This window comes from Triturus cristatus, chromosome 4_2, assembly GCF_964204655.1.
Source record: "Triturus cristatus chromosome 4_2, aTriCri1.1, whole genome shotgun sequence".
Taxonomy (NCBI): Eukaryota; Metazoa; Chordata; class Amphibia; order Caudata; family Salamandridae; genus Triturus; species Triturus cristatus.
Genome location: NC_140586.1, coordinates 412,483,858 through 412,508,201, shown reverse-complemented (window position 1 = coordinate 412,508,201; position 24,344 = coordinate 412,483,858). Strand labels below are relative to the sequence as shown.

General features: G+C 44.2%; 1 protein-coding gene across 1 annotated transcript in view; it reads right to left on the bottom strand.

Annotated features, from left to right (window-relative positions):
* PALMD (palmdelphin) overlaps nucleotides 1-23,307 on the bottom strand; it is a 199,034-nt gene extending 175,727 nt beyond the window's left edge. The window contains exon 1 of the mRNA XM_085601862.1: nucleotides 22,960-23,307. Within this exon, the coding sequence (XP_085457988.1) occupies nucleotides 22,960-23,004 (45 nt within the window). The 5' untranslated portion in view covers nucleotides 23,005-23,307. The remainder of the gene's footprint in view (nucleotides 1-22,959) is intronic.
* Nucleotides 23,308-24,344: the final 1,037 nt, after the last annotated feature.

Genomic DNA, 24,344 nt, shown 5'->3' with positions numbered 1-24,344 from the left:
CTGCTCCATGCAGCGAAACCAATCACCTAAAAGGGCTACTACACCCACAGATTTAGGCTCAGATGCTGTGTGTATTGGATTTTACAACATACTCCCACCCAAGTAAATTTAAGTAAAATTTAACATGGGAAATTGTAGGGTACGGTGTTTAAAGCAAATCTTAGCATTCTGATTCCAATGCAAGCAGAATTAATCATAGGGATCAAAATTTACCACCTCCCTAACTATGGGTGCCTAAATGACAGCCCAGGTCTGGCTTACTGCTTTTGTCTTAGGCTCTCGGTTTTAATGGTATCATAAGAGGGCTCTCTGCCCTTATATATATAGGTATGTAGACCTCAGTTTTAATGACAGTATTGTGGTTAGCTTACTGCCCTCAGTTTTGGTGACTGTATAGGATGGCTTGCTAGCATTGTCCAGGCTACTCAATTTTAAGAACAGTAGCAGTTGCTGAGGTGTACTACAGGCCCCTTGCAACTAGAGGTGGGTGAGCTACTGAAAGCTCGAGCCAGGCTCAAGCGTAAAGCCTGGCTCCGGCTCAGCTCAAAGTCCTGTTGGAACCTCAAGCCCATAACGAGCCGACGTTTCATGTGGCTTCAGCCTCCCTGTACCCTGAATGTGGCTTTAGCTCCAGAGGTATCAGCTTTGCGGAACCGCTCGAGTCTCGGCATCGGCTCAACATCCTGTGATTCTGGGCAAATCACTTCATTTCCCCAACCCTATAAACATGAATGCTGACCTTGTGTAATGTAACAGGTGCTTAGGTGAAGACGTGCTCCAATACCTTTGGGTTGAGTGTGCACTATATAAAAACTGCGGAATGGTGCACATACAGGTAAAAACAAAGCCATAACATGTGGATTGTTACTCTCTAATAATCTGGGCCAGTACAGGGTTTACATGATAATCGTCTTGCCTCTCAGTTCATCAAATGTTCATGTTTGAAAATTGTCACTTTCAATGAAGGACTTCTCGGTGCAGTGCTATAATGTGAGGTATTAATGTCAAAGCTTCTACATGCTAAAGAAATGCACTTTTTTGAATTTTGAAAAGACTTTATCTTATTTTAAGTGATTTTTGGTTTATGATTCACATAGCAAACATTTTCAGGGCTCGGCTCGTGCACAGGCTGTAAAATCCGAGCCAGACCATTGGCTCGGCTCTGGCTCTGCTTTCCCTGTTAATTTGTGGGCTCGCCCACCTCTACTTGCAACTGCTGCAGATCAGGAGGGGCGACCCTTCAGGGGGTGGGGGCCCATTCAGTCTAAAGCTTATGGATATATGTGGGAGACTCTGGGACCCCGTGTCACTTTCTTGTAGGGGGGCCTCATCATTCTGCGTTACACCACTGAAAGATTGGCTTGTCCTTCTAAGGAGCCTTCACATTTCTGATCCCGCTGCTGGTGTCTGTTGCAGAGTGGCCACCCTTGAAGGGTGGACCAACTCTCCCACCCCAATGCAGGGCTTTCACGGGTATGTATTGCATCCGTGTTCTCTTCTAAATGCACTTGGTATTGTTGCCAGGGGCTGCACTTGAAATGTCACACATTTATGCTTTCATTGTACAGAATGTGCTGTTTCAGAAAGGACAGGCACAAATATGACGCGGACTTCCCCCGCGCACTAGGTTTCTATAACAACAAGAAATGGCGCTATTCTTACTACAACAATACAATAATCCCTCCGCATGGATGACTTGGACGTGGGAAGCAGTGAGTGTGCACCTGCCATAAGCGTTTCAAAATTCTGTATTTTTTCAGCTCGAGGCAATGTAGTAGTATAAATGGCCGTGCCCTGGAAGACGAGCCAATTACATATACTAATAGCCATAATAACAGTCTTAATAGCCACTATATAATTACAAACAGAATTATAATAACATTGCACATCACCATTGCCTAATACTGCAAGGGACTATAAACAAAATCCTTACTAGCACCTAATTAAATGTCCCTGCTCCAATAACCTTCAGAAAGGTGAAAGGATGACTTTCCACGGAAGGGCCTGAATGAATGGATGAACATTTTTATTCTGCATTACTTAAAAATCATTGCAATTTCACGATTAGTACAATCCCAATAACCGGAAATAAAATAGGATATAAAACCTACTAGTACATACATATGTAAACGGTGTCATGTCCATTTCACGCAATTCCGTCACAGTGTTGAGAATGAGGGGTATATATAATGGCACAATGACAGTACACTTCCCTGGAGTTTATCCTTCGGCCATGCATAATTCGTCATAATGCCAATCATTATAGAGGTGCATACGGTCCTTGCTTGGAGTGCCTATCCTCTAAAGAGACGGTGTGCTAAGTGTACAAAGAATGGTTAAAAGAGCTTATATTTGTCACCAAACACATTTTTAAAACCGTATTGTATCGCCCAAACCCTTCCACGACTAGGCTTACTCACGGTGTGTCCTTGGTTGTTAGAGTTATGCAGCTCGTCAGCGTTTAAAGTGCTTGGTCTAGGAACAGATTTATGTTATATTCTGAGATTTTGCAGATTTTTTTATAGGCGCTAAGCTGCCCTTCCCGAAGAAGTGTGCAAAAATAGCAAAGTTAGGTGCTTGGTGACCCTCTCACATTATTACAGTGTTACTGTCAGCCCTTGTTCAGGTGTGTGTTTGAGGGAGTGTGCTAGCTAGCAGTGTAGGGTGCTTGAAGGTACAGTCTGGAAAAAGTCTGCTTTGATCATTGGAAAGCGATCATCTGCCTCTGCCGGCTGGTTCTGGCACCTTCATTGTCCTGATTTTTGTTGTCGCCGGGTTACTTTGACTCGTTCAGCAGAGATCGTACTCCCGTCATGTATTTTCTGGAGGAGAGGTGCTGGAAAAAAGTGCTAAGACTGCTTCTCCGCATGTCCGTACCCCCTTGGCAGGAACGTTGGTTTTAGTAGCTTCCGTCATTGTTGTAGCAAGGATGAGCAGCAGCATACAAGGTCCAACAGGCACTCCTCCCTGTACTTGCAAAGTCAGTATTTAACTATGTGAGATAAGGATTTCCTCCCTGGAATTAAATCTTTTGTTAGAAGGGGCACCAACCTGGCCCACTGGGTCTCTTTTAGGCTTTTCCTTCCCATGGCCTGGTAAAGATATGGCAGTGTATTGTGCCTCGTAGGATGCAATTAAACTTGGCTGCCCTTTAGTGCCCTTGTATCTAGCCATATCCTCTTCCCGCGATAGATGGTAGATTTGTTTGATTATAGCGTTCTTTATGGGAGTGTGGTTTGTGCCATCACATATCCAATTTTCGGTGACACCACCACCTTTTGCATACAGCTGTTCCAGGGGTTGGACTTTCCTTCGTAGATTGATTTGAGCACTGGCTTCATGGATCCTGCTGATGCTTTAAGGACCTGGTAATGGTATTTTGCCTGAATGCCCAAACGTTCATATTTTTCCTGAGCAAGGCCAAACTCCATGTGAATCAGACTGTTGCAAATTACACATGTATTTTGGTATCCTGAAGATACGTTTGTGGCCCTGGCATTTCTCCAGCATCGCATCCATTTGGCCTGGGAACGCTAGCTGTGGATACCCTACTATCGCCACTAGTTTGGCTTTTATGACCCCCCTGATTAGCATCGTGGTTGGACTAAATAGTTTCCCATGGAGTTTACACAGATCATACATTGTCATTTGTACTTTTCACTTCTTCTTGAGTTGGTGCATAGATAACTTCCCTGTGTCGCTGAGCCATATCCCAAGGTAATTGTACGTTCTTGTGGTTGATATAGTTTGGGATCCCAATCTCCATGTGTGTAAGGCCTTTTTTGCATAGCGGCCAAAAAACACCACTTTGGTCTTGTTTGAATTAGCCACTAAGTTATCGCATTCGTTGTAGATGTTTAGAGCGTCTAGCCCCTCTTGTACCCTGGTTGAATATTACCAGATCGTTTGCATACAGATACACGCACCTTTTGAGGTTCTATTTTCAGGGTGGCTAAATTTGCTCTTTGGAGGACCTTGTCCAGGTCGGCTGTGTATAAGTCAAAAAGTGTTGGGGCTAGGATGCAGCCGTTTTAGTCTCCAGTCAGTGTAGAGTTTTTGGTAGACTGTGTCCCAAGCCAATTTTACTCACACCCAGGACCTGCTATATAGTGAGATGATGACATTCAAGAAGTTATCAAGGATCTTCCAATTTTTAAGTTTCTTCCATAACTTATTGAGGCAGACCCCATCAAGCGTGGCTGAGTAATCTATCAGGCATGCAAACTCCAACATGTTTTTTATGTGTGCTTGCAATACTGTATATTATAGAGCAACTATGTTGTTAATTGTTGATCTGCCTTTGGGGAACCTGGTCTGCTAGAAGGGTAATATCTCTACATCCTCCATCCATATGGTTAAGTATGTTAGTAGAGTACTGGCGTACGCATTTCCCTCAATATCCAGCAGGGAAATTATTCTCATGGTCATCTCTGCATCTGGAGCTTTCTCCCATTAAGATATTTTATGATGTTTCCATCCGAATCTTGATTACAAATGGATTTGGATTGAATCCCTGGATGTTGTTTCATGTAAAGATTCTTCTGTTTGCCTGTAGTTTTGGGTGAAATGTTTTCAGCCAAAAGCATTTCATGTTTCGCACAACCTGCAAAAAATGCTCATATTTTGCAAAGTAGTTTTGCCCAAGACATTTTCAGTAAGTCAATTGATGTGAGTAAAAAAGAAATTGATATCTGACACAAATTCACAAATTTATGAATGCGACTACTTGCTTTGCAATTTGTTATCAATTTGTTATATTGTGACAAAACACCCAAAAGAACAGGTTGAGTTTCACCAATACCGGGAATAATTTAGAGCTTGGTGGACGGATTAATGTCCAATACGGTGATGGGGTATCTGTCATCTTGATAGACATCGCATCCACCAAATTTGAATTGTCCTCTCTCACTGTGCTCTGTGAACTTTAAGAGAAACTACAGCCATGGCAATTGCTGTCAATGTAAGAAAAGTTTGACGGACAGTACTGTTAACTATAACGGCTGACCTTTCAAACTTTTCAACAGTTCTTTGTTTTTTAAAAACACATTCCAATTGTGAGAGGTTTTTTTTTTTAAACTAAAAATACAAAGAACTGCCACACCCCAGTCTTTTCCTTTTATTCCTGTCCCTTACTGCCAGATTTTTTCTGGCGGTGATGGAGAGGAAAAGAAAATATCACACCATATAGGGCAGGCAATGTAATGTCCTTCCTCAACAGCCCCTACTCCGTTGGGCCATTAGAGGAAATATTTAGTCGATGAAGCCAATGGGGCTCTGCTGATGAAGTACTAAAAGTCCGCCCAACTCTAAAGGAGGCAGGCAGACCATCGGTTTGGTGGGTATTCTGTCACGTTTCTACCTTGAATGACAGACTTGCCACAGTTTAGGAAAACATTGCTTCACCAAGTACCTAACCTTTTCACCAAATACTCCTCATTTAGCAAGCCATCGCAACTTGGCCAAAGATAGATTCACCAGCATGTTACGGGCATGCTTCTGATAGAGGGTTCGGGCCTTGTGCCGTCTGCTATGCTTTGCTTTTAGTGATAACATTAGCACCCATCAACATTACATCTTCAAATCCTCAAAAACGAACTCTTTTAAATTTCCTGAGCCGGAGTCACTCTGGTACATGGGAAAATAAACCAGAAAAAAACTCCAAGTTATCAATATCATCCAACTGAAGATGCACAGGAATAATCCTGCTGTTGTCCTTGCCTCCGAAGTAGGAGTGGAGTTTAAAGTCTCATCTTTTGCACAATAGATCTGCAGAGGGATTGTCACAACTCCTGGGTAATAGCTTTAAATGGTTTTTGATTTCTATGCTCTAGAAGAAAAAGATTGGTGCTGGACTACTCCAGTGGTTTCTTGTGTCGGCACTCTGAAATGCTCTTCCCGTAGGATCAAACTATTTGAAAAATACATGCCTTTTAAGGAGCAGGTCCAAACACACCTTTTGCTGAAAGGTGCTGCTCTTTATTCACAGAATATATTTTCCAGAATATGATCTTCCTGAAGGGCAGGTGGCCTTGTGAACATGAAGTGTTTCATTTGGCCTTCACAGTATCCTCCATTTTGGGATCCTCCCTGGCCTCTTACAGATATGATAACGATGCTATTTTATACCCAGGAAAATAATGCCCATCAGCAGCAGCAGCCACCACTTAAGTTGACAGCCTTGAGAGACTCCCCTACAGGGTACTGGGATAGTTGCTAAGCCCACACACATGCCATGTAAGTATCAGATGTGTGGGTGGAATGCCAGTTCACTCTCAGAAGCAGCCTGCTGGAATGCATGAAGTGATCCAGGAAGAGACACAGAATAAATATACTCTAAACTGATGTCTTGAGTCATTGATGAGTTTATTCAGTGCGTTACGCAGATGTTGTTTCAGTGGTGGTGAAGACTAGTGCGCTTACAGCTCGTGCTTTGTTTGCAACTTTTTATGCTTGTTGCAGGATAGGCTTAACCAACTCTTTCAATGCACACAAATAACATAAAGTTGCTAGTAAGGTCCAGCACTTGCTGAGCAAATATATCTCATCTTTTATGGTTCCCTATGTATCCTCAGTGGACGTAGTGACTCATATTTTTGGCTCTGTGGCTAAATGCACTAATCCTGCAACTACTCTACTATATTTCTGAGTAAGTCCATTGTAATGTCCACTTCTTCAAGGACATGCCTAGGATGTCTGAAGTTATTTCAAGACGAATCCGGAATATTTAATATGGGTGGATATCCCAAAACCCTACAGTGGATAAACATTATGCACATATATTTTCACAACGGTTTGCTAAATTACGAAGGCACTCACATCTGACAAAGATTTGTTTCAAAAACGAAATGTCATGTGCAGCTCTTGTGCATTTGTTTTGCAGATTTGTGGAGCACACTATCACCCGGGAAGGTATATATTATTGGTATTCCTAGGGCAACACATGGTATGTCTCCATTTATCTGTTGACTAGTGGTGTTGAGGCAGCAGAATACTTGGCGACTCCCATACTCTCATTATTTCTAAAATTGCACCGCTCGTTTACAGTCAGGCTGAGAACCCAACAAGACAGTCAACTTAAATTATGTCTTTGAGATGCCCAAGGCAATGCTATGATGCTACATGATCTTCCAGTAAGCATAGATTACTTACATAACATATAGATTCATAACACATACTTCTAAATGTGTTGAACCCAAATTTACTCTTGTAGACCTCCATGGAGTTCTCTGATCTTCCTAAAGAAAATATGACTTATTGTGCAATCCCCTATATTTGGGTTTTGTGGCAGACTAAAATATACATTGCGACCCATCTATTGTACTTTGAAAAATGGAAAGTGCGTGTTTAGCAGTCACTGCCGCAGGTAATTTAAAGAGATTAAACTATACATTGTGTGAGACATTTAAAACAATTTACGACAGATCTCTATAAAAACTTGCATCTTTTCTGAGATAGGACTTTTTGAACACGAGGGACAAACCTTGAAGATACAAAGACCAGAAAATAATAATCTAATTTGGCAGCAATGTTATTGTTACCCTTGCGTTAAATTCAATAGATTTATACAATTTAGGACTGAGTCTTTACTGATCACACAATAAATCCTTTAAGTAGGAAAGCAATATGAGACATAGAGCATTCAACAGCATATGTCTTTGCTGCATTTGACTATATGTTTGCACAGTGGTGACGGGACATTCGCCCCATATAATGACACAAATTACGCTAAGCGATGTATTCACTTGGGTAAGGTGTGACAATGTATAATGTAATAACATTAAGAGTATAGATTCAGAAAGCCCTGGAGGCATTAAGCCATGCATGGTAAAACACGTCGTAATGGGTGGCGCAAAATATCCATCATTAGAAGTCAAGGACATAATGACATGAGCTCAATGAAGTAACACATCTATCATTACAAGGGAAGGACATAACATCAAATGGTGGAGTAATGGATGAATACTCTCAGGCATTACAGTATGAGTAACCAATGGTAAGGAACAAACCATGAACATATGCAGACGTCAACACAAGTCATTCTTGATTTAAATACAAGGCTTGGCATATCATTTGAAGAAAACTGAAGACATTCATTGGATTATCCAAGAGTAAAGGTTGGTACATCTGGTTCTGTCTCATAAAATATAATATAAAATAAAGAGCAAAATACCTACTTAGTGGGAGCAGAAACAGGAACCACAGAGTCACAGAGAAGAGGATGAGGTCATTATAGGAGGAGCACAGGATCTTAGACCCACAGAGGGTCTAAGGGGGGCTCAAACATGATATGAGTGGGCTCTTGCCTGCTTGAGGGTGACGTGTCTTAGCTCACTCTGAGGTATGAAATCGCTGACTGAATGTGTGTATATCAGTATGGATACATGCAGGCAATTTGAGCAGTTGGACAGAGCACCTAAACAAATAGGTTAGTTGCTCTTGATAGGGTGTCCTGCAAGCATCCCACTCATGGTCCTGGATCTGCTACTAACCGAGTATCCTGGATCAAGAGCACACCTCTGGATACTAAAACAGCTCTGTCTTGATTCCTGCACCTGAGATTTCTTTTGGAGCAGCAACAAGAAAGGGGATAGAAGAGAGGGGATGTGGTGGGATCTACTTGGAATTGTGATGGCAGGCACAGGACAGGTCATTTCTAATTTCCTGTTTATTTCTGGGGGTTGGCTGTTGACCTGCAATTATCGAGCACTGGCATGACATCTCGCCTTTCCTGTTGGATGTCTGTTCTTCTTTCTCTCCATTTGTGCCGAATCCTATGCCATCATCTATGTCCTTTCAATAAACAAAGCAGACCTATCTCAAATAGCACACAGCTTTACATTGAGAAGAAGTTCTAATATTGGACTTTGGATGTGTGTCTGTGAAAACGAAAAGAAGGAATTGACGAAACGACGCACATTAAAATATCTTAAGTAAGAGTTACACATTACTCGGAAGTATTCTATTGGAATTCTGAAAAAACTGAAAATATTCCCAAATTCTTGAAACTTCCTTACAGATAACAAAACCAAACGTTTGTAAAAGTATATGGACTTCTGATTTCTACAAGGAGATACAAGCTTGCGTTGTAGGATTGTTTCATAAATCAGTATTGGCGGGAGAAGTGACATCAAACACCCTTTGAGCAAATGACATTGCAGAAAGTGGCACCGCCAGTGCTTAATTTAGAAAAGAAAAAGTGCTGGTGCGCAAACTTTTGCTCAAAAGCCTTCGGATGACACTTTTGAGGAGTAGTGTGCCGAATACCTTAAAGTTGTCTTAATTGCACCTTACACCCTTTGTATCTACCACATGACAGCCCCCGCCCCTTATTCTCCCTCTTGCAGGTTCTTTTTCATCCCTGCTTTTATCCTGGTCACTGTTTTTCATTCGTTCGCTTCTTCCTTCTTCACGCTTTTGTATTTTGTTCTCTTTTGCTGTGGATCAAAGTATGTTGAGGCAAAATAAATGCCGGGCCCCAAAAAAGAGTACTGGTGAGCCCCACCTGCAGCCATCAGCTCAAATTAAGCACTGGCCCACATCTTGCGCATCACATAGCCTTTGACCCCGATGGTGGGACATTACATGTTTTTTTAAACAACCTTTACTTACAACGCATTTACAACTATGTTCTAGCCAAAGCTAAAGAAATGAAATTAGTTTTAAATCAAACATATTCATGTCATAAGTTTTTTGCAGTATTGAATAAAGATTATTTTAAGACGTTGCTTTTTGCTAAGACTTTTATAGACATGTTGTGTTATCGTGTTAGTTTAAAGGTCATTTTAACTTTAGTAAACTAAACTAATAATAATACACATTATAAAGCTTTAGTTACTTTTCCAAAACAGTAATAGCGTTCTTTTGTTAAATCACCTGGGTTGCAAAGTAGCGCTCTAGGGATGTAGATAGGAACAATGGGTGAATATTTGGAATCACTAATTATCCCTTAATCACTACTTTGGGATTAGCTTTTGGAAAACGTTCAAGTTGCTTATTTTAATTGCTCAGTCCATCTACTTTTTTCCTGCCCCAGTACCCAATTTTCTTTCTTGTTTGCCATTTTTAACTTACTGACTGACTCGCCTCAGCTTTAGCACATCCTACTTTCCACCCTTGAAAGCAACAACTATTTGCAGTGGCGTAGCAAGGGGGGGCAGTCCGACTTTTGGGGGTGGTGGAATCCAGCGTGGGAGACGCAGAAATCTCCAGAAGCCCCCCCCCCCCACCTTGCTCTTCCATGCGGCTGCTGCGGGGCAGCACAGGCAGGGATTGTCATGGGCTGCAAAGTGGCTGGCTATGCCACTGGCTATTTATCTAGTTACTACACCTTATATTGCTCCATTTCAGGTAGATGTTCTATGTTCTTGACGATATATCCATTAATTACATCTTTCAAACGCTGAGCAGTCTACTTCAGCCCCAAGCCAAACTCTTCTACCGCCTGCACGTTTTGTTCCACTCCATGGCGGGTAGTTTATTTTGGGTTTAGTTTTATGAATGCTGCTGGTGGCTTGCATTCATGTCAAACCCTTTCAGTGATATAAGATCAATGGCCTGCGGTGTGGCACGCACAATTGATCGTTTAGTAATGGCTTAGCAAGAAAGCTATGTGTGTGTCAAGATTATGGTATGGAGTTTAGCCTATGCATGTGCCAATAAATCATCTGCTGTTTTCATTGGTGCTGTGATAGAACGCAATCCCATCCCAACATAAAGGATTGAAGACAGGTGTTTCCTGCACTATGCATTAGTGCACTCAATGACCTGACAAGTCGCCCTTTCAATGTAGCTGCATGCCTCTCTCTCTCGACGACTTATCATAGCAGTTCATTGCAGGTGGCCCTTCAAGTCGCCAGGTGAAACACTATGAAACTCAAGAAATCCTAAATAAAAATAGTAGCATTCCTATTTAATGTAGCACGTGTCCTACAAAATTCCGCTAGGAAACACTTTAAATTAGGAAAGGAAGTGCAAATGTCAATACTATAAACATCAAATGTATGTTTAGCCTGACAAAATAATTATGGTAGCTATTGAAAGCAAACCTAATTGTAGAAGAAGTCGCAGATCTCTAAATAAACCCGAACACATTTTTGAATGATGGATTTTGATTCGATTAAAAAGAGTATCATGAGATTTCAGACTAGTTTGCTTCGGTTTACCCAACTAGACTAACACACTCAACAACAATAATGTATAAAAGGAAACCCCCAAGACTGGATACATGCTCATTGTTGAACATGGAGCAATCTGGCAACCATACAATGTGTATTTTTGTTAATCCTAGAAGCATGCACATACTGAATTGGCGTACTACATATACATATACCTAAGAGACGTAGCAGACTGAACTATGTTGTTTTCTGCAAATTAAGACTCTAACAGGGCAGAATTTGCATGGGCAAGAAAACTAGTGTCTCTCCTTACCCAGAAAAGAACGGTTTCTTCTTTCTTCTGGGCAAGGAGAGACACAAGTCATTCGTTGGATGAAGATGCCAAGGACGGGATCATCATTGATCATTCCCTGCGCTCCACCCCTCACTTTCCATCTCCTCAGTAGATGGCCTAAATGTTAAGTGGACATGAAGCCTGAATGTCACCAGACACAATTAAGCCTACATCCGTCCCGCTCTCCGTCTCTCTGTCTGTCTGAAGCCTGCATAGCTATATGATGGATTTGTGTTGTGTGGGACTGTAAGTATGACAGTGTGCTTCTGGGTGGATTTTAGTGTGTGGAGCGCGAGAGAGAGAATGTTGGACTGTTTGCGTGGGTGGTGGCAGGTCTGGTGGTCTGTGGGTTGTGTACACTGGTACAGACCTCTATATATATTAGAATTTGGGCATGATGACTGCATGTCTTTCAGCAGAGAGGCATAGTGGTCTAATAGTCTCTGTATATACACGTCTAACGTGTGTTGGCCTGTGTGCTTGGATGTGCATTTACGTTGCTCTATGTCAATGTGTGCATAGATGTTGTGTCTATTTATGTGCCAGCACTATTTATTAATGCAATGTTGCATCTTCCGCCTGTCGGTCTGGGTCTCACTTATTAATGTGATATTACAGAAGATCCCTCTGGAAGGATAGGAGATGAAGATACGTTGTTCCAGTCACTTTGGTAGTCAAATTAAGAAATTAAGGGCATATTTACAAGCCCCTTGCACTGTCGATAGGTAACTTTTTCCCATTATAAAAGTGGCGCATCGGCGGCGCAAGAGGCTTGAAAGTAAGCCCCTAAGTGTTTCAGATGCAAATGGTGTACTGTATTAACAGCTTGCTGCTGAGCTATGGGTTTGAGAGGAAGATGCGTGTGCATAAAGAGGATGAAGTTCCCACTGTTGCAGCTCATTCAGAGGCGTAGCTAAGTATTTTGCCGCCAATGGCGGTCCCGGTGTGTGCCGCCCGTGGCGGCCGTGTGTAAGAGTGCGGTAAGGGGGCGGTGCTGGCAATTCCTGTGATGGCGACAGGAATCGCGGGGGGTTGCCTCTGCCCCCAAAACTTGTGCTGCCCGGAGTGGACCACCCCCAACCCACCTTGCTACGCCACTGAGCTAGTTCCAAGGTTTCAAAGACCATCATTATATTGACATGACCAGTTATAGCAAGGACGTTTATACATTAGACTTGGCAGGTTTTTTTCTACATTACCAACTTCAGAGTTAACTGAGTCTGCACAGAGAGGGCACATTCACAGTGAACAATACCAAGCGACTGCATCTGCCTACAGATGGATTGCTGGCAAACGTGAAATGCAAAAACATGCATGCTTAGTGGAGTCTGCTTGTGAGTGTGAGTGTGAATGTACAGCAGGACATAGAAATCGTCATCTGTATAGTGTAAGAACAAGCAAAGAGAATTTGCAGAGTGCAGGTGGTGTGTGACTCTGTGGCAGTGGTTGGCGGATAACATAAAGTTCCAGTGTGCTAGCAGGTCTTTAAGGGGCCAGGAGTGTACACTGGCAGGAGGCTGGGGATGCTGATTTAAGTGCACGTGTTTGATAGGTGCCGGAAATGGGCTGTTCCTTGTCGCACACTCACCTCTGCCTCTGTCACTTAGGGGAGAAAACAGGGTTCAAAAGATAGAAAAGGGAAACAGAACCAAATTATGTGCCTAGAAAGCCCACCAAAGTCAAGGAAGGTAGGAACTGTCACACCGAGGCGAAATGGTGCCAAGGCAGGGAACCCAGTTTGGAGGGTCTTGACTCAAACCAGCCCATTATTGGTTAATGGTGGGGAAGGCCAATTTTCGGTGGAGAAGAAAACTGTGTCTGCACAACCACACCTGGTAATGACAAGTAAGTTAACAAATTGCAGATAATTTAGCAGGAATTGCGCTAAAAAATAGCTGAATCCAGAACACATCCTCTCCCTATTCACAAAAATTGCCTGAGGGAGGGCAAGATGTCACTACAGTTAGTCCTGGGATGCAAAACGACAGGGCTAGTAGGACTCTCCAGGCATCTCTGTCCTGGGCAATAATTTTAATCTGACTCCTGGTGTAGCGCATCTCCTTGCAGTCAGCCTTAAATCCTCGGCACCAGTTTTTTTTTTTGCATTCCACTTTTCCTTTTCCCTTGAGAGTTCCAGGTCAGGACATGCCTGGTGGTGTTTGCTGCAGGCTTGTGGATGGTGCGTCCTATCTAGCCACAGGGTCTTTTCATGTTTTTTTCATGAGCATGGAGTTGGAAAGTCTACTGCCAAGTGTCGTTTTTGCTGCTGATCCCCACCGAGACCAGGAAGACCGTCACCCAGGCCCTCGTCACCAGCCGACTGGACTACGGCAACGCCCTCTACGCCGGTACCACCGCAAAGCTCCAGAAGAGACTCCAGCGGATCCAGAACGCCTCAGCCAGACTCATCCTCGACATCCCACGAACCAGCCACATCTCCGGACATCTGAGAGACCTTCACTGGCTCCCCGTCAACAAAAGAATCACCTTCCGCCTCCTCACCCACGCACACAAAGCCCTACACGACCAAGGCCCGAGCTACCTCAACAGCCGAGTCAACTTCTACGCTCCCAAACGCCACCTCCGTTCAGCCAACCACGCCCTCGCCGCCGTCCCCCGCATCCGAAGAGCGACTACAGGAGGAAGGTCCTTCTCCTACCTGGCCGCCAAGACCTGGAACTCCCTCCCTCCCGACCTGCGCCTGACCCAAGACCACCTCTCCTTCAGGAAGAAGCTGAAGACCTGGCTGTTCGAGCAGTAGCGGCACCCCTCCCCCCCCCCCCCCCCCCAGCGCCTTGAGACCCTACGGGTATGTAGCGCGCTTTATAAGTGTCACTGATTGATTGATTGATGGTGTTTAGTCAGTGGATTTGGAGCATTTCCCTCAGACAGGTGTTGAAAAGGGTCTAAACTTGGTTGGTGGTGGTCACTGTTGCCCTCCATGTTTCTGCTCCATACAGAAGGACCAACTTACATTGGATTTAAAAAGCCTGGCCTTATTTTGCAGCATTAGGTCATTGGAGCTGCATACGCTCTTTAGCTGAATGAAGACAGCCCTTGCTTTGCTGATTCTTGCCTTGACATAGCCTCTGTACCACCCTTCCTGCCTATGAACTGCCCAGGTTGGTGCAGGCCTCAGCCTCTTCCACTGCATCACCTGTAAGAGTGACTGAAGTTGTGCTGGCTGTGCTTGCGGTGCTAGCCTTAAGGATTCTGTATTTTTCTTCCATGGATTTTGAGGCCACGTTGTGCTGATGTTGCTGCTATGTTGTCAGTCTTCTCTTGCATTGGCTGATGGGTATGGGAGTGTAAGGCCAGGTTGTATGCAAAGTACCGGTCATCGAGCTGCATCCAAGGTGTCCACTGGATACCATTTCTTATCCTTGCTGTGGATGTCTTCGTGGCCCAGTCTATGGCCAACAGGAAGAGAAAAGGCGAGAGCAAACAACCGTAGCGGACTCAGATCCTCACTTGGAAGTCTCACTTGAGCTGTCCTCCATTAACTATCTTACAGGTCATTTCCTCGTAAAAACTTCTGATGATTCTTGCGAGTTTATCTGGTATCCCATAATGGTGAAGGAGTTTCCAAAGGGTTTCTCTGTCCACGTTGTTGAATGCCTTCAGATAGTCGATGACGTTGTCATAGAGGGGGGAGTTCCATTCCATCGGCTGCTCAATGATGATGCGCAGAGGATGTATTTTTTTGGGAAGCCAACTTGCTGATCCCGCAACTGAGCATTGACTTGTTCCTTCATTCTGCTCAGGATGTCTCTGGTGAACACTTTGTCTTTGGGTTGATAGAAGAGTTATCCCCATAACACCTCAGTTTGGACCTAGCCATATGCATATCAATCTTGACTGTGCTCCAATGGGAACAGTCCAGCCCAAACTGCCAGGCCGGGTCCTCCCTGAACCAGGACACAAGCAACCTAGGACTGGTTTCACCCATGTAGAGCTGATCAGCTAGGTATGGCTTGGTTCCAGTGGCACAGTGTGCACAGCCCCCATGTCTAGGCCTACCCATACCATGCACTAAAGCATACAAAACACAGACATGGCAATTGCAGGCCAACCGTGGCTGGATGCCGACTGAAAGAAACAAGCTGAGGGTAGTGATTAAAGGCTAAATTCTATAGGGAGGCTTCTCAAGGAGTATGACAAAAGTCAAAGATTGGCAATTACTTTAAGTACTATCTGATGATGCTTGATTTTTTTAGGGGGGAGAGAAAGATGGAGATAGATAAGAACATCATCAGAAGAGGACAAGACTCTATCACAAGAACAGCTCTCCACTGGACCCCAGAAGTCAAATGGAGGCAGGCCAAAGAACACCTGAAGGTGAACTACGGAAATAGAAATAAAGACCCTGGTCCACAGTTGGGGCACCGTACAGAAACTTGCCCAAGAAAGGCAGAAGTAGAGGTTCTTTGATGCTGCCCTAAATACAAATCACTAAATGGGCCATAAGTAAGGAAAGATGATGCTTGATAAGACTGGCTTGTGATTTTTGTATCAGATTATCAATCGCCTGACTCACCTTTCTTCTGTGCTAACCACCTGTGAGTGATGGTTTAAAGTGTGACTAATAAAATCTATGGCCAACTGAACTTCAAAAGCTGTATCCAAATGCAATAAGTATTTAGCCAAAGGTATTAGAGGGGATCATGGCTGAGTGATTTGAGTGCATAGGTTATTGGCTGTGGAGAGATTAATGGGATGAGTTGTATGGAGAGAAGTTACGCCATCAAATAAGATCAGCTGAGAGTTCTTTAGGTAACAAAATCAGGCTTTCCACTGTTCATTGACCTGGTTCCATGCGTGCCTGAAGCAAGAGAACCAACAACAAACATAACTTCTGGAGCAGTAGCAGGACTGTTTTGCAGGTCACACTCACTGATTTTACTATGCCTAACATGGAGGTGGTATAGTTCTGTCTTGATAATTTTTCTGGAAGATCAGGCAGAACTTTTTTGAAAACTTTCTTATTGGAATATTTTATTAAATCCTACCATGTATTCTGATATACTCCTGCGTGCCTGAGTATGACGAACCTTGTCAAAGTCAATGGTATTCTGGCAGGGAGTTTGGCCAAACTGGTCCCTAACCTGGTTAACATCGATCAGAAGGGCTTTGTAACAGGGAGATATATCCAGGAGCAGACACAATTGCTGCTAGGCAATATTGACTTGGCCGTGGCTAGATCAGATCCCTTGGCTGTAGTTGCCTAGGATGCAGCCAAGGCATTTGACAGGGTCTGTTGGGTGTATCTCTGGGATGTACTTGGGGCATTGGGCTTTGGCCCCATCTTTATCCAAACTCTGAGGAAATGCTATCAGGGAGCCTCTGCAAAGATTCTGTTGAACGGTATGCTTACTTCCAGTTTTAATATCCAGAGAAGAACAAGACAGGGGTGTCCTATCTCCACCCTGTTGTTTAATATCTACATAGAGCCATTAGCGCAAGCCATAAGATTGGATGATTCAATCTATCCCTTCAAATCCCAACTTTATCAATGTAAGTTAGCCCTGTACGCAGATGATATAATACTATATACTAGTAATCCGGGGGCTGTTATTTCACAGGTTGAAGCCCTTCTAGAAGAATTTGGCTCTATCTCGGGCTACTTAGCCAATTCTTCCAAAACGGAGGTGATGTGCTGGAACATTGATCAATGGGAGGGTACTACTAGTAAAGAGTTAAAATACCTGGGTATTTATATTGTTAAAGAACTAGATAAAATTCCCCAGATCAATTTGAACAAAACCACCAAGGAAATTGATCGCCTCTTCGCTAGATGGAGGAATCTTCCCCTGACAATCTACAGGAAGGTCAACCTGGTGAAGATGGTTATCCTCCCCAAGCTGACCCACCTATTTAATGCAGTCCCTTGGTCTTCCCCAGTATGAGTATTCGCAAGATTCAAAGTAAGATCGGGAGCTTTATCTGGGGAGACAAAGGAGTAAGGCTGCCTTGGAAGAAGCTGAGGCGTAGGCTTACCAAAGGGGGGTTGGCTCTCCCAGACATCAGATGGTGCTCAGTTGCATTACAATTTAAAGGTGTTCGGATGCTTCTTTCAAAACCAGCGGAGACATTGTGGGGAAGGCTGCTGGGTGAGATGGCTATGATGGAGGGCGGAGGAGGCAGAGAAGGATTTCTATATAAGTTTGGAGCCCCAAGGTTTTTCAAACGAGTATGCATGAAGGTCCTTAAGGCCGCCCTGGAAACCTGGTATAAAGTGAGATGTAGATGGGGAATCGGATATTACTCAGACTTTGCACCTATATGGGACTCCCCTGGGACACCACTCTGTCTTCAACATAGGTTGGCTGTACCAATCAAGAGAGCAGGCATCACCATTTGGTCTGACTTGCTGGATGCAGAAGAAATCCACCCTTGGGAACTATTAAGAGCTAAGATTGGCCCTGGTTTTTCTAAATTTAAGTATTTACTACTCAAATCTTGGTTCGAAGCAGAAAAGGGGGATATTAGGGGAGATTGGGATGCGGAGCTTCTTCTTCAATCAGTACAGCCAAAAAAGAAGAAGATTTCTATTTGGTATAAGAAGTTTCTAGATGCCGAAGACACGGAACTTCCACCACAATCTTCAGTTTGGAACCAATCCCCCTTTGAGCCCAATATTGTAGACCTGTTTGAGCCCTCTTTGAAATTACTTTATAAACTTATTAAGCCAGCCTGTCTAAAGAAGAATCACTTTTTTGTCATCAACGGACTTTATTATACGCCAGCCAGGATAGCCAAGTTCGCCCCGTTGCCCGCCCCAAAATGCCCTAGATGTATGACACCTAACGCTAACGACATCCATATCTTCTACGGGTGCCTCGAATTAAGAACTTTTTGGAAGGGGGTGGGAGACACTCTCAGTGGCATTTTTAAAGTTAACATCGAGGTTAACCTTTCATTAGTGTTTTTTGGGGATGATGGTACATTTAGATTGAATTCACCACAGATCTATAGTGGGCTGCTGTTATACTTGGTGTTAATCTCCCGGAGAGAGATCTGTTTGAAGTGGAAATATCCCCACTCCCCGATGAGAGAAGATTGGCTTAAAGCTTCATTTGCCATGGATCGTCTAGACCAGGATGGAACTGGGGATAGCTCGATAAACATCTGGCAGCCTCCTATGAGTTGGGACCGAGACCTGACAATAATATATTTCGTGTTGGCTTTCCCCATGGTCTTATGATTACACCAAGCCTTCATCAAACGGGGCCGGTCGGGTCGACCTAAGCAAGTGCAGTAAGCCGTTGGGTGCCCAGTTGGAGAAGGACGGCTTTGTAAGATCTGCAGAAGCTTATTGGTGAGATGAGGACAAAAAAAAAAGTCAATGGCATGCCCGTGGTGCATAAACCACCTAAACCAACAAATAGCACCACAGTACGGTAAGGGATGTGTTGGCTCTTTGTGGCAGTGTAGGGCAACCTGGTGGCTAGCTTGATTTTTGTAATAAAAAAATTATAATACCACTGCTTCCTTCTGAATATCCAGATTATCCTTGGAAGACAATTTTTCACAACTTTAATTGGTGCTAGGCTACCCAACAAACAGCAAATGACAATGTGTGCCTTTGCTGATAACTTCATACTTGCTGGAAAGAGCCTGTCCCCTTTCTCTGTAGAAAAATTGAGTTGGTGGATTCCAGGCATTCTACCTAAATGAAGCAGAGGTAGGTGTGTATCACTTACTTCAGAGATCATTATGCAGCTGTTTGGAAAAATAGCACTTTTTCTGAGTCCTTTCTCGTTCCCACCCACCCCTTAGGTGTCCAGAAGGCTCCTTGTCACCCGGACACCCCGTTGCAATTCCAGGACTTGGCTTTTACAAATCACTGTTATCATGTATATTGGTCCAATTATCTTGCACCAAGCAGACTACAATTCCCAGAGTGCCCTGATATGTTATATCAAAACTCAGAACAGGAAAAGTTGTTTCCTGGTGACATGGAGTCATCAGGTTACCATAACCACCTCTCTCAGTTTTCTTTTTTGGGATTTATACCTGATCCCGATCGTTGGTCCAGGTGTTCAGATAGGTGCGACATATTCGGGTTTATGTAAATTAGATTCAGTGTAAGTTAATTTATTCCACACGAATGTCATAAAAATCTGTCAAAGTTATTTTATCATCAGATTGTTACGGGTAGTAACAGGCATCGATCTGCATTTTTAGAGAAGTCCTCGTATACGCCTATGGCACCACTGTTTCCCTGCCCTGGTCAGTGAAGCTGGTTGCATCTAGTCACTGTGTCATCATCATGGGGAGAAGCCAGGTCTTCACAACTTTCCTGAACTCCAGATGCTTCTCACCCTTGCTAGAAGAGAGTTCTAAGGCGTAGCCACTTGTACCAAGGAGGGGGTCCCGGAGCATTTCTTATTAACATTACTAGACAGTTGTAGAGCCAAAGTAGAGCAGAGAGCTGATGCATGCATATTTGTTGGTCTTTGTGCAAGAGGAAATGCATGTTTGTGGAACTTAGTTCAAATAACTATGTGTGTCTGTGCGCAAGCTCATGTGGGTACAGGCATATGTTGTGTGTGTGCGTTATACAATAGACAAATCTAGTGTCTTTGCCAATGCTTGATTTCAATGCCCTCTCAGCCTTGTATCCGGTAAGTATAATGAGAAAAGCCAACTGCAAGCACCATGATGCAAAGGAAAAACCGCAGGCCTGGTGAGCTACATGCACCTGACATGAGACAATCTGAGATCTCTGCAGAGTCAGTGGACAGACCTGTTCTGCCCCAAACAGGAACCCAGTGCAAAGAGCCGAGCTGTGCAGCAGCACGGAGCAGCTGATGTCACAACATAAATATACCCCAGCTAAATGTGGAATTCGAATGCACTGTTGGAAACTAGTTTAATTAAGGCCCGTGGCAATGACAGAACCAAGTGAGGGCCAAGAAAGGAACCTTTTCACAGCTGTGCCAAACCCGGCTGAGGCCGGCCAAAAACAACACGGATGTTTGCAAGTTTCGTACTTAAAGAGGCCGCGAACGACAGCTGAGGCTGTGCCGGATTTTTGGAATGCTTCTCTGAAGTGTTGTGGGGAGGGAGGGAAACGAGAAATGCTATAGATATGTGTGGAGGGGCTGGGTTTGCCACCCAGAGGTCCCTTGTACAGGGTCCACTTGTCCATAAGCTTTATTTAAAGTCCGCACTGGACACCCCAGGGACATTCTCAGGAGCTCACAGGCTGCTCTGTTTAATGACACTGGTCCACGCAGGCGATGAAAAGACTCAACCTCAAAATATGCACAGCACACACAGCGAAGGGCATACAAGCAACCCGACGCCATTTTAATTATTAGTGTGAAAACGTGAATGGAGCCAAGCAAACATAGCTGTCATCTCCTGCCATGCTAGGAGGGAAGCGTTCAGCTGGTCTAGTTTGCCAGGAAACTTGGGCTTATAGACTCATATGTATAAGAAATAAAGTGATGAAACTACAAATCCCAGAATACTTAGCACTGTTGGTAGAAAACCCAGAACTCTCTGATCGTCACCCTCATAGCTAGGGGCCAAATGATAGCTTTAAACAAGTGCAAAATCTACTGCAAGGCACAATTTATGAGTGGCGCTGTCAGTTGCATTAGCACTTTAGAAGAGATTTAAGATCTGGGTGAAAAGAAAAACTGAACATAATTTATACCTTTAATGAACTGGAACTTATTCTGGCAAACCGTGTGTTTCCATTTATCTCGAGTTTCATTTCCAACTTAGTTGGAGGGAATTGGGTGTTCACATACAGAGGAAGTAGTTGAGATGTACGTGGGTGAGCGGTGGAGACATTTGCCAATACTAGACAGATTTCTCAAGTTTCCCATGTTCTTGCGGGAGTAGCTTGTCCAGTTCCATTTTTAACTTTGCATTCTGGTGCGTATATTGATGATTTTATAACGGCTAAACGGGACTACAACTTCCAGAATCCAAAGATAGAACCTGGACTAGTTAAACTACTCATGCTTGGAACTGTTAAGCTTGACAGCTCCGCACATGACGCTCATAATTTACAGTACACAAGCACAAGCAATATTCCAGCATTTCCTTTTACAAATCATTTGTTTCAAGTGTGTTGACTCTAACTGAAGCAGACCAAGACTACAATTCCCATAATGCATTAGGTTATTAAATGAAAGCCCAGTAGTGGTAAGCAATGGTAGGAGTAGACCCGCCTTTGGGACTTGGACAATGCGCTGTATGTGTGTAGTTGAAGGGAAGTCTACTGGTTAAACAAAAACAGTAGTTAAAACCACCAAGGGACCAGTCAGATCCAAAACCACCCCCAGAGGCCACCACAACAATGTTAAAGGATGCACCCAGGTCCCGGGCACAGCCAGTATCCGGCGTGGTGTTTTTAACAAATCGTTGCATCTGGCACTGTGCTTTTGGTTCTGTTCACTTGCACTAACTGTACTAACACACATAAAACGTGGTCTTTGCCAGAAAAGGCCTGGACTGGAAACGTTCCGTCTCTGGTGACATTTTGTCAACCGGTAACACTGGACCCGGGATGCATTAGAAACTACATTCGCCTCTTTATCATTTCATTCGTTTCTGCAATATATAAAATACATTGCATTATACTTTCATTAGAAGGAATAAGGGTGTGCTTTCTGTCATACGCAGTACATAGCGACTCACGCACTATGTCCTTTCTTCACTCGAGAGGTTGGCAAATATCACCTTTGTCAAAATGCCTCTGAAAATACACTTCAACACAGCGTGGTTACTTTGAGCCTAACACAGGCGTATTTCAAACTCTATGCGTCCCGCCACATTCTGTTGTGAACCCCCCATGGTCTTTGTCAAAGTGCATCACCCAAGAGGAAGAGTGTTTGTGGCGTGCCAAGGTGCCAGTGTGGGGACTGGGGACACTCAAGGGTATAAAAGTAAATTACGAGGTTATTTTCTTCATTGCAGCGTCGGCGGATATATGTTAAATTGTTGCACATAGTAACAGACACCTTGCTCGTTGAACCTGTCTCTCTCGCCTTTGCCGCACTGGGTGATCTTGGTCAAACGAGTATATATCTCGGATGCGTTGTTTCCCATCTCGGCCTAAATAAGAGCACACTGATGCAGAACAATATAGACGTGGACCTAGTTGTGGCTCTTGGCAATACTTGTCTCCAGCTCAGATGTTTGCTTTTAAAATGACGTCCTTCCGGCAGTTCTTTACATCACATTCTTGGTATAATCGCTATTGTACGAACCTACATTTACGCAGAAGCAACCCTTCGCCATTCATGAAAGCTATAGACTTGTTTAAAGTCTCTCAGTGGCTTTATAATAGTATCGCACGCCTCCCCTCCGACTAGCTCTGCTGTTCACCAGCTGCCATGAGAACGGCGCTATCCAGATCAGACTATGAGCGCCTCACGTGCGCCCCTGCCCTCTGCGAGGATTAGCAGTCCCGGCTCTCCGCCTCCGGCACAGAGTGCCGGACGGCAAGTAACTGTCCCACCGCACAATGACACGAAGAGCAGCACTTACTGTGATGGCCTGCAGCCGCTCCCGCAGCAGGTCCGCCTCCTCCATCACGGGGCTCGGCAGCCGGGCGCGCCGGGGTGGTTCACAGCGACAGAGGCTGGGGGTCCCTCAGCCGGCGATGAAGTTCAGTCCCGTGGGCTCCCCGGACAGAGTGACTGAGGGGCGGCAGAGAGGAGGCGAGGAGCGCGTGCTGCGTCTGAGCTGCTCTGTCCAGGCAGGCACAGGAGCAGGCAGTGCTGAGGAGGCAGCAGGCACGCTCAGCGCTGGCACGGCTGACACGCCTTACACGCCTTAACAGGGAGAGGCGAGCCTCGCTCACACGCTGCCAGCTCGGTGCCACAGTCCCAAACTACACTTGTCAACAGGGGACTTTGTTTTCACTCTTACGACCTAACACGTGGACGAATCAGACCCTCCAGGGACTTCTGACCTGCTAGCGGATCAGCTGCTGACATTCATAGTATTTACAAACGACGCAACATGGCACCTGTGTGTTTTTTTTTTTGGGTTGCTACTGTGCACAGTAAGCACAAGCACTGGAATTATGCGGGAGAGAAGGACCACATTATGCGACAGATTAAATTATGCGGCAAGAAAAGGCAAATTATGCTGCACAATGTGACACATGGTGTGATAGTTTTACCTCATTATTCTCTCATTTTTATACATGCACCCACTATCTGACCATTAGTACCAGTTTGACACCCTAATACAGCAATAAACGGCAGAAAGATGACCGGTTAACCTTTGTAATGGGCCTTCCACAGCACAGAAACATGCGTTGCTGCGTGTCAAGTAACTTTTGATACGTTTGAGCTAGAAACAATTTTTCTGTTAAAATCTGCAAATTATGCTTTCAGATAGTTGGTTAGGTGGCAAAATGCAGCAAATAATTAATTATGCGGAAAACGCCAATGCCGTAAAAAGAAATCATTCCAGTGGCCCTGACTAGTTTACAAGTGCAATAGGTTTTGCCTTGCCCCACTCTTTCTCCAAAAGCAAGGGCGTTTGCAAAGGCAGATCTCTCTTTGGTTGTAGAGAGAGGGATAGAAACGCATATGTACTAGTATACAGGTTACCTTGAACATTAATGTTTTGTTTACATGAATATGCCAGGAATAGCTTTATATACTTTTAATTACCACTATAAAAAGGGGGCTAGAATCATAGCGCCATGGGTGCCTCTAATATGACCTGAACTGCCCCTGTTTAGCAGTGGATATATGTCAGGAATTACCACCATACTGCCAGAACCGTCACTGTGCCACGGATGTCCACAATAATTCTATAATGTACCACTATTGGGCCAGGGTGACCTTTATGCCAGTTTAGCAACATTGTACTATGGATGTGCACAGTATGTCAAGAATAGCCACCATGACTGCCAT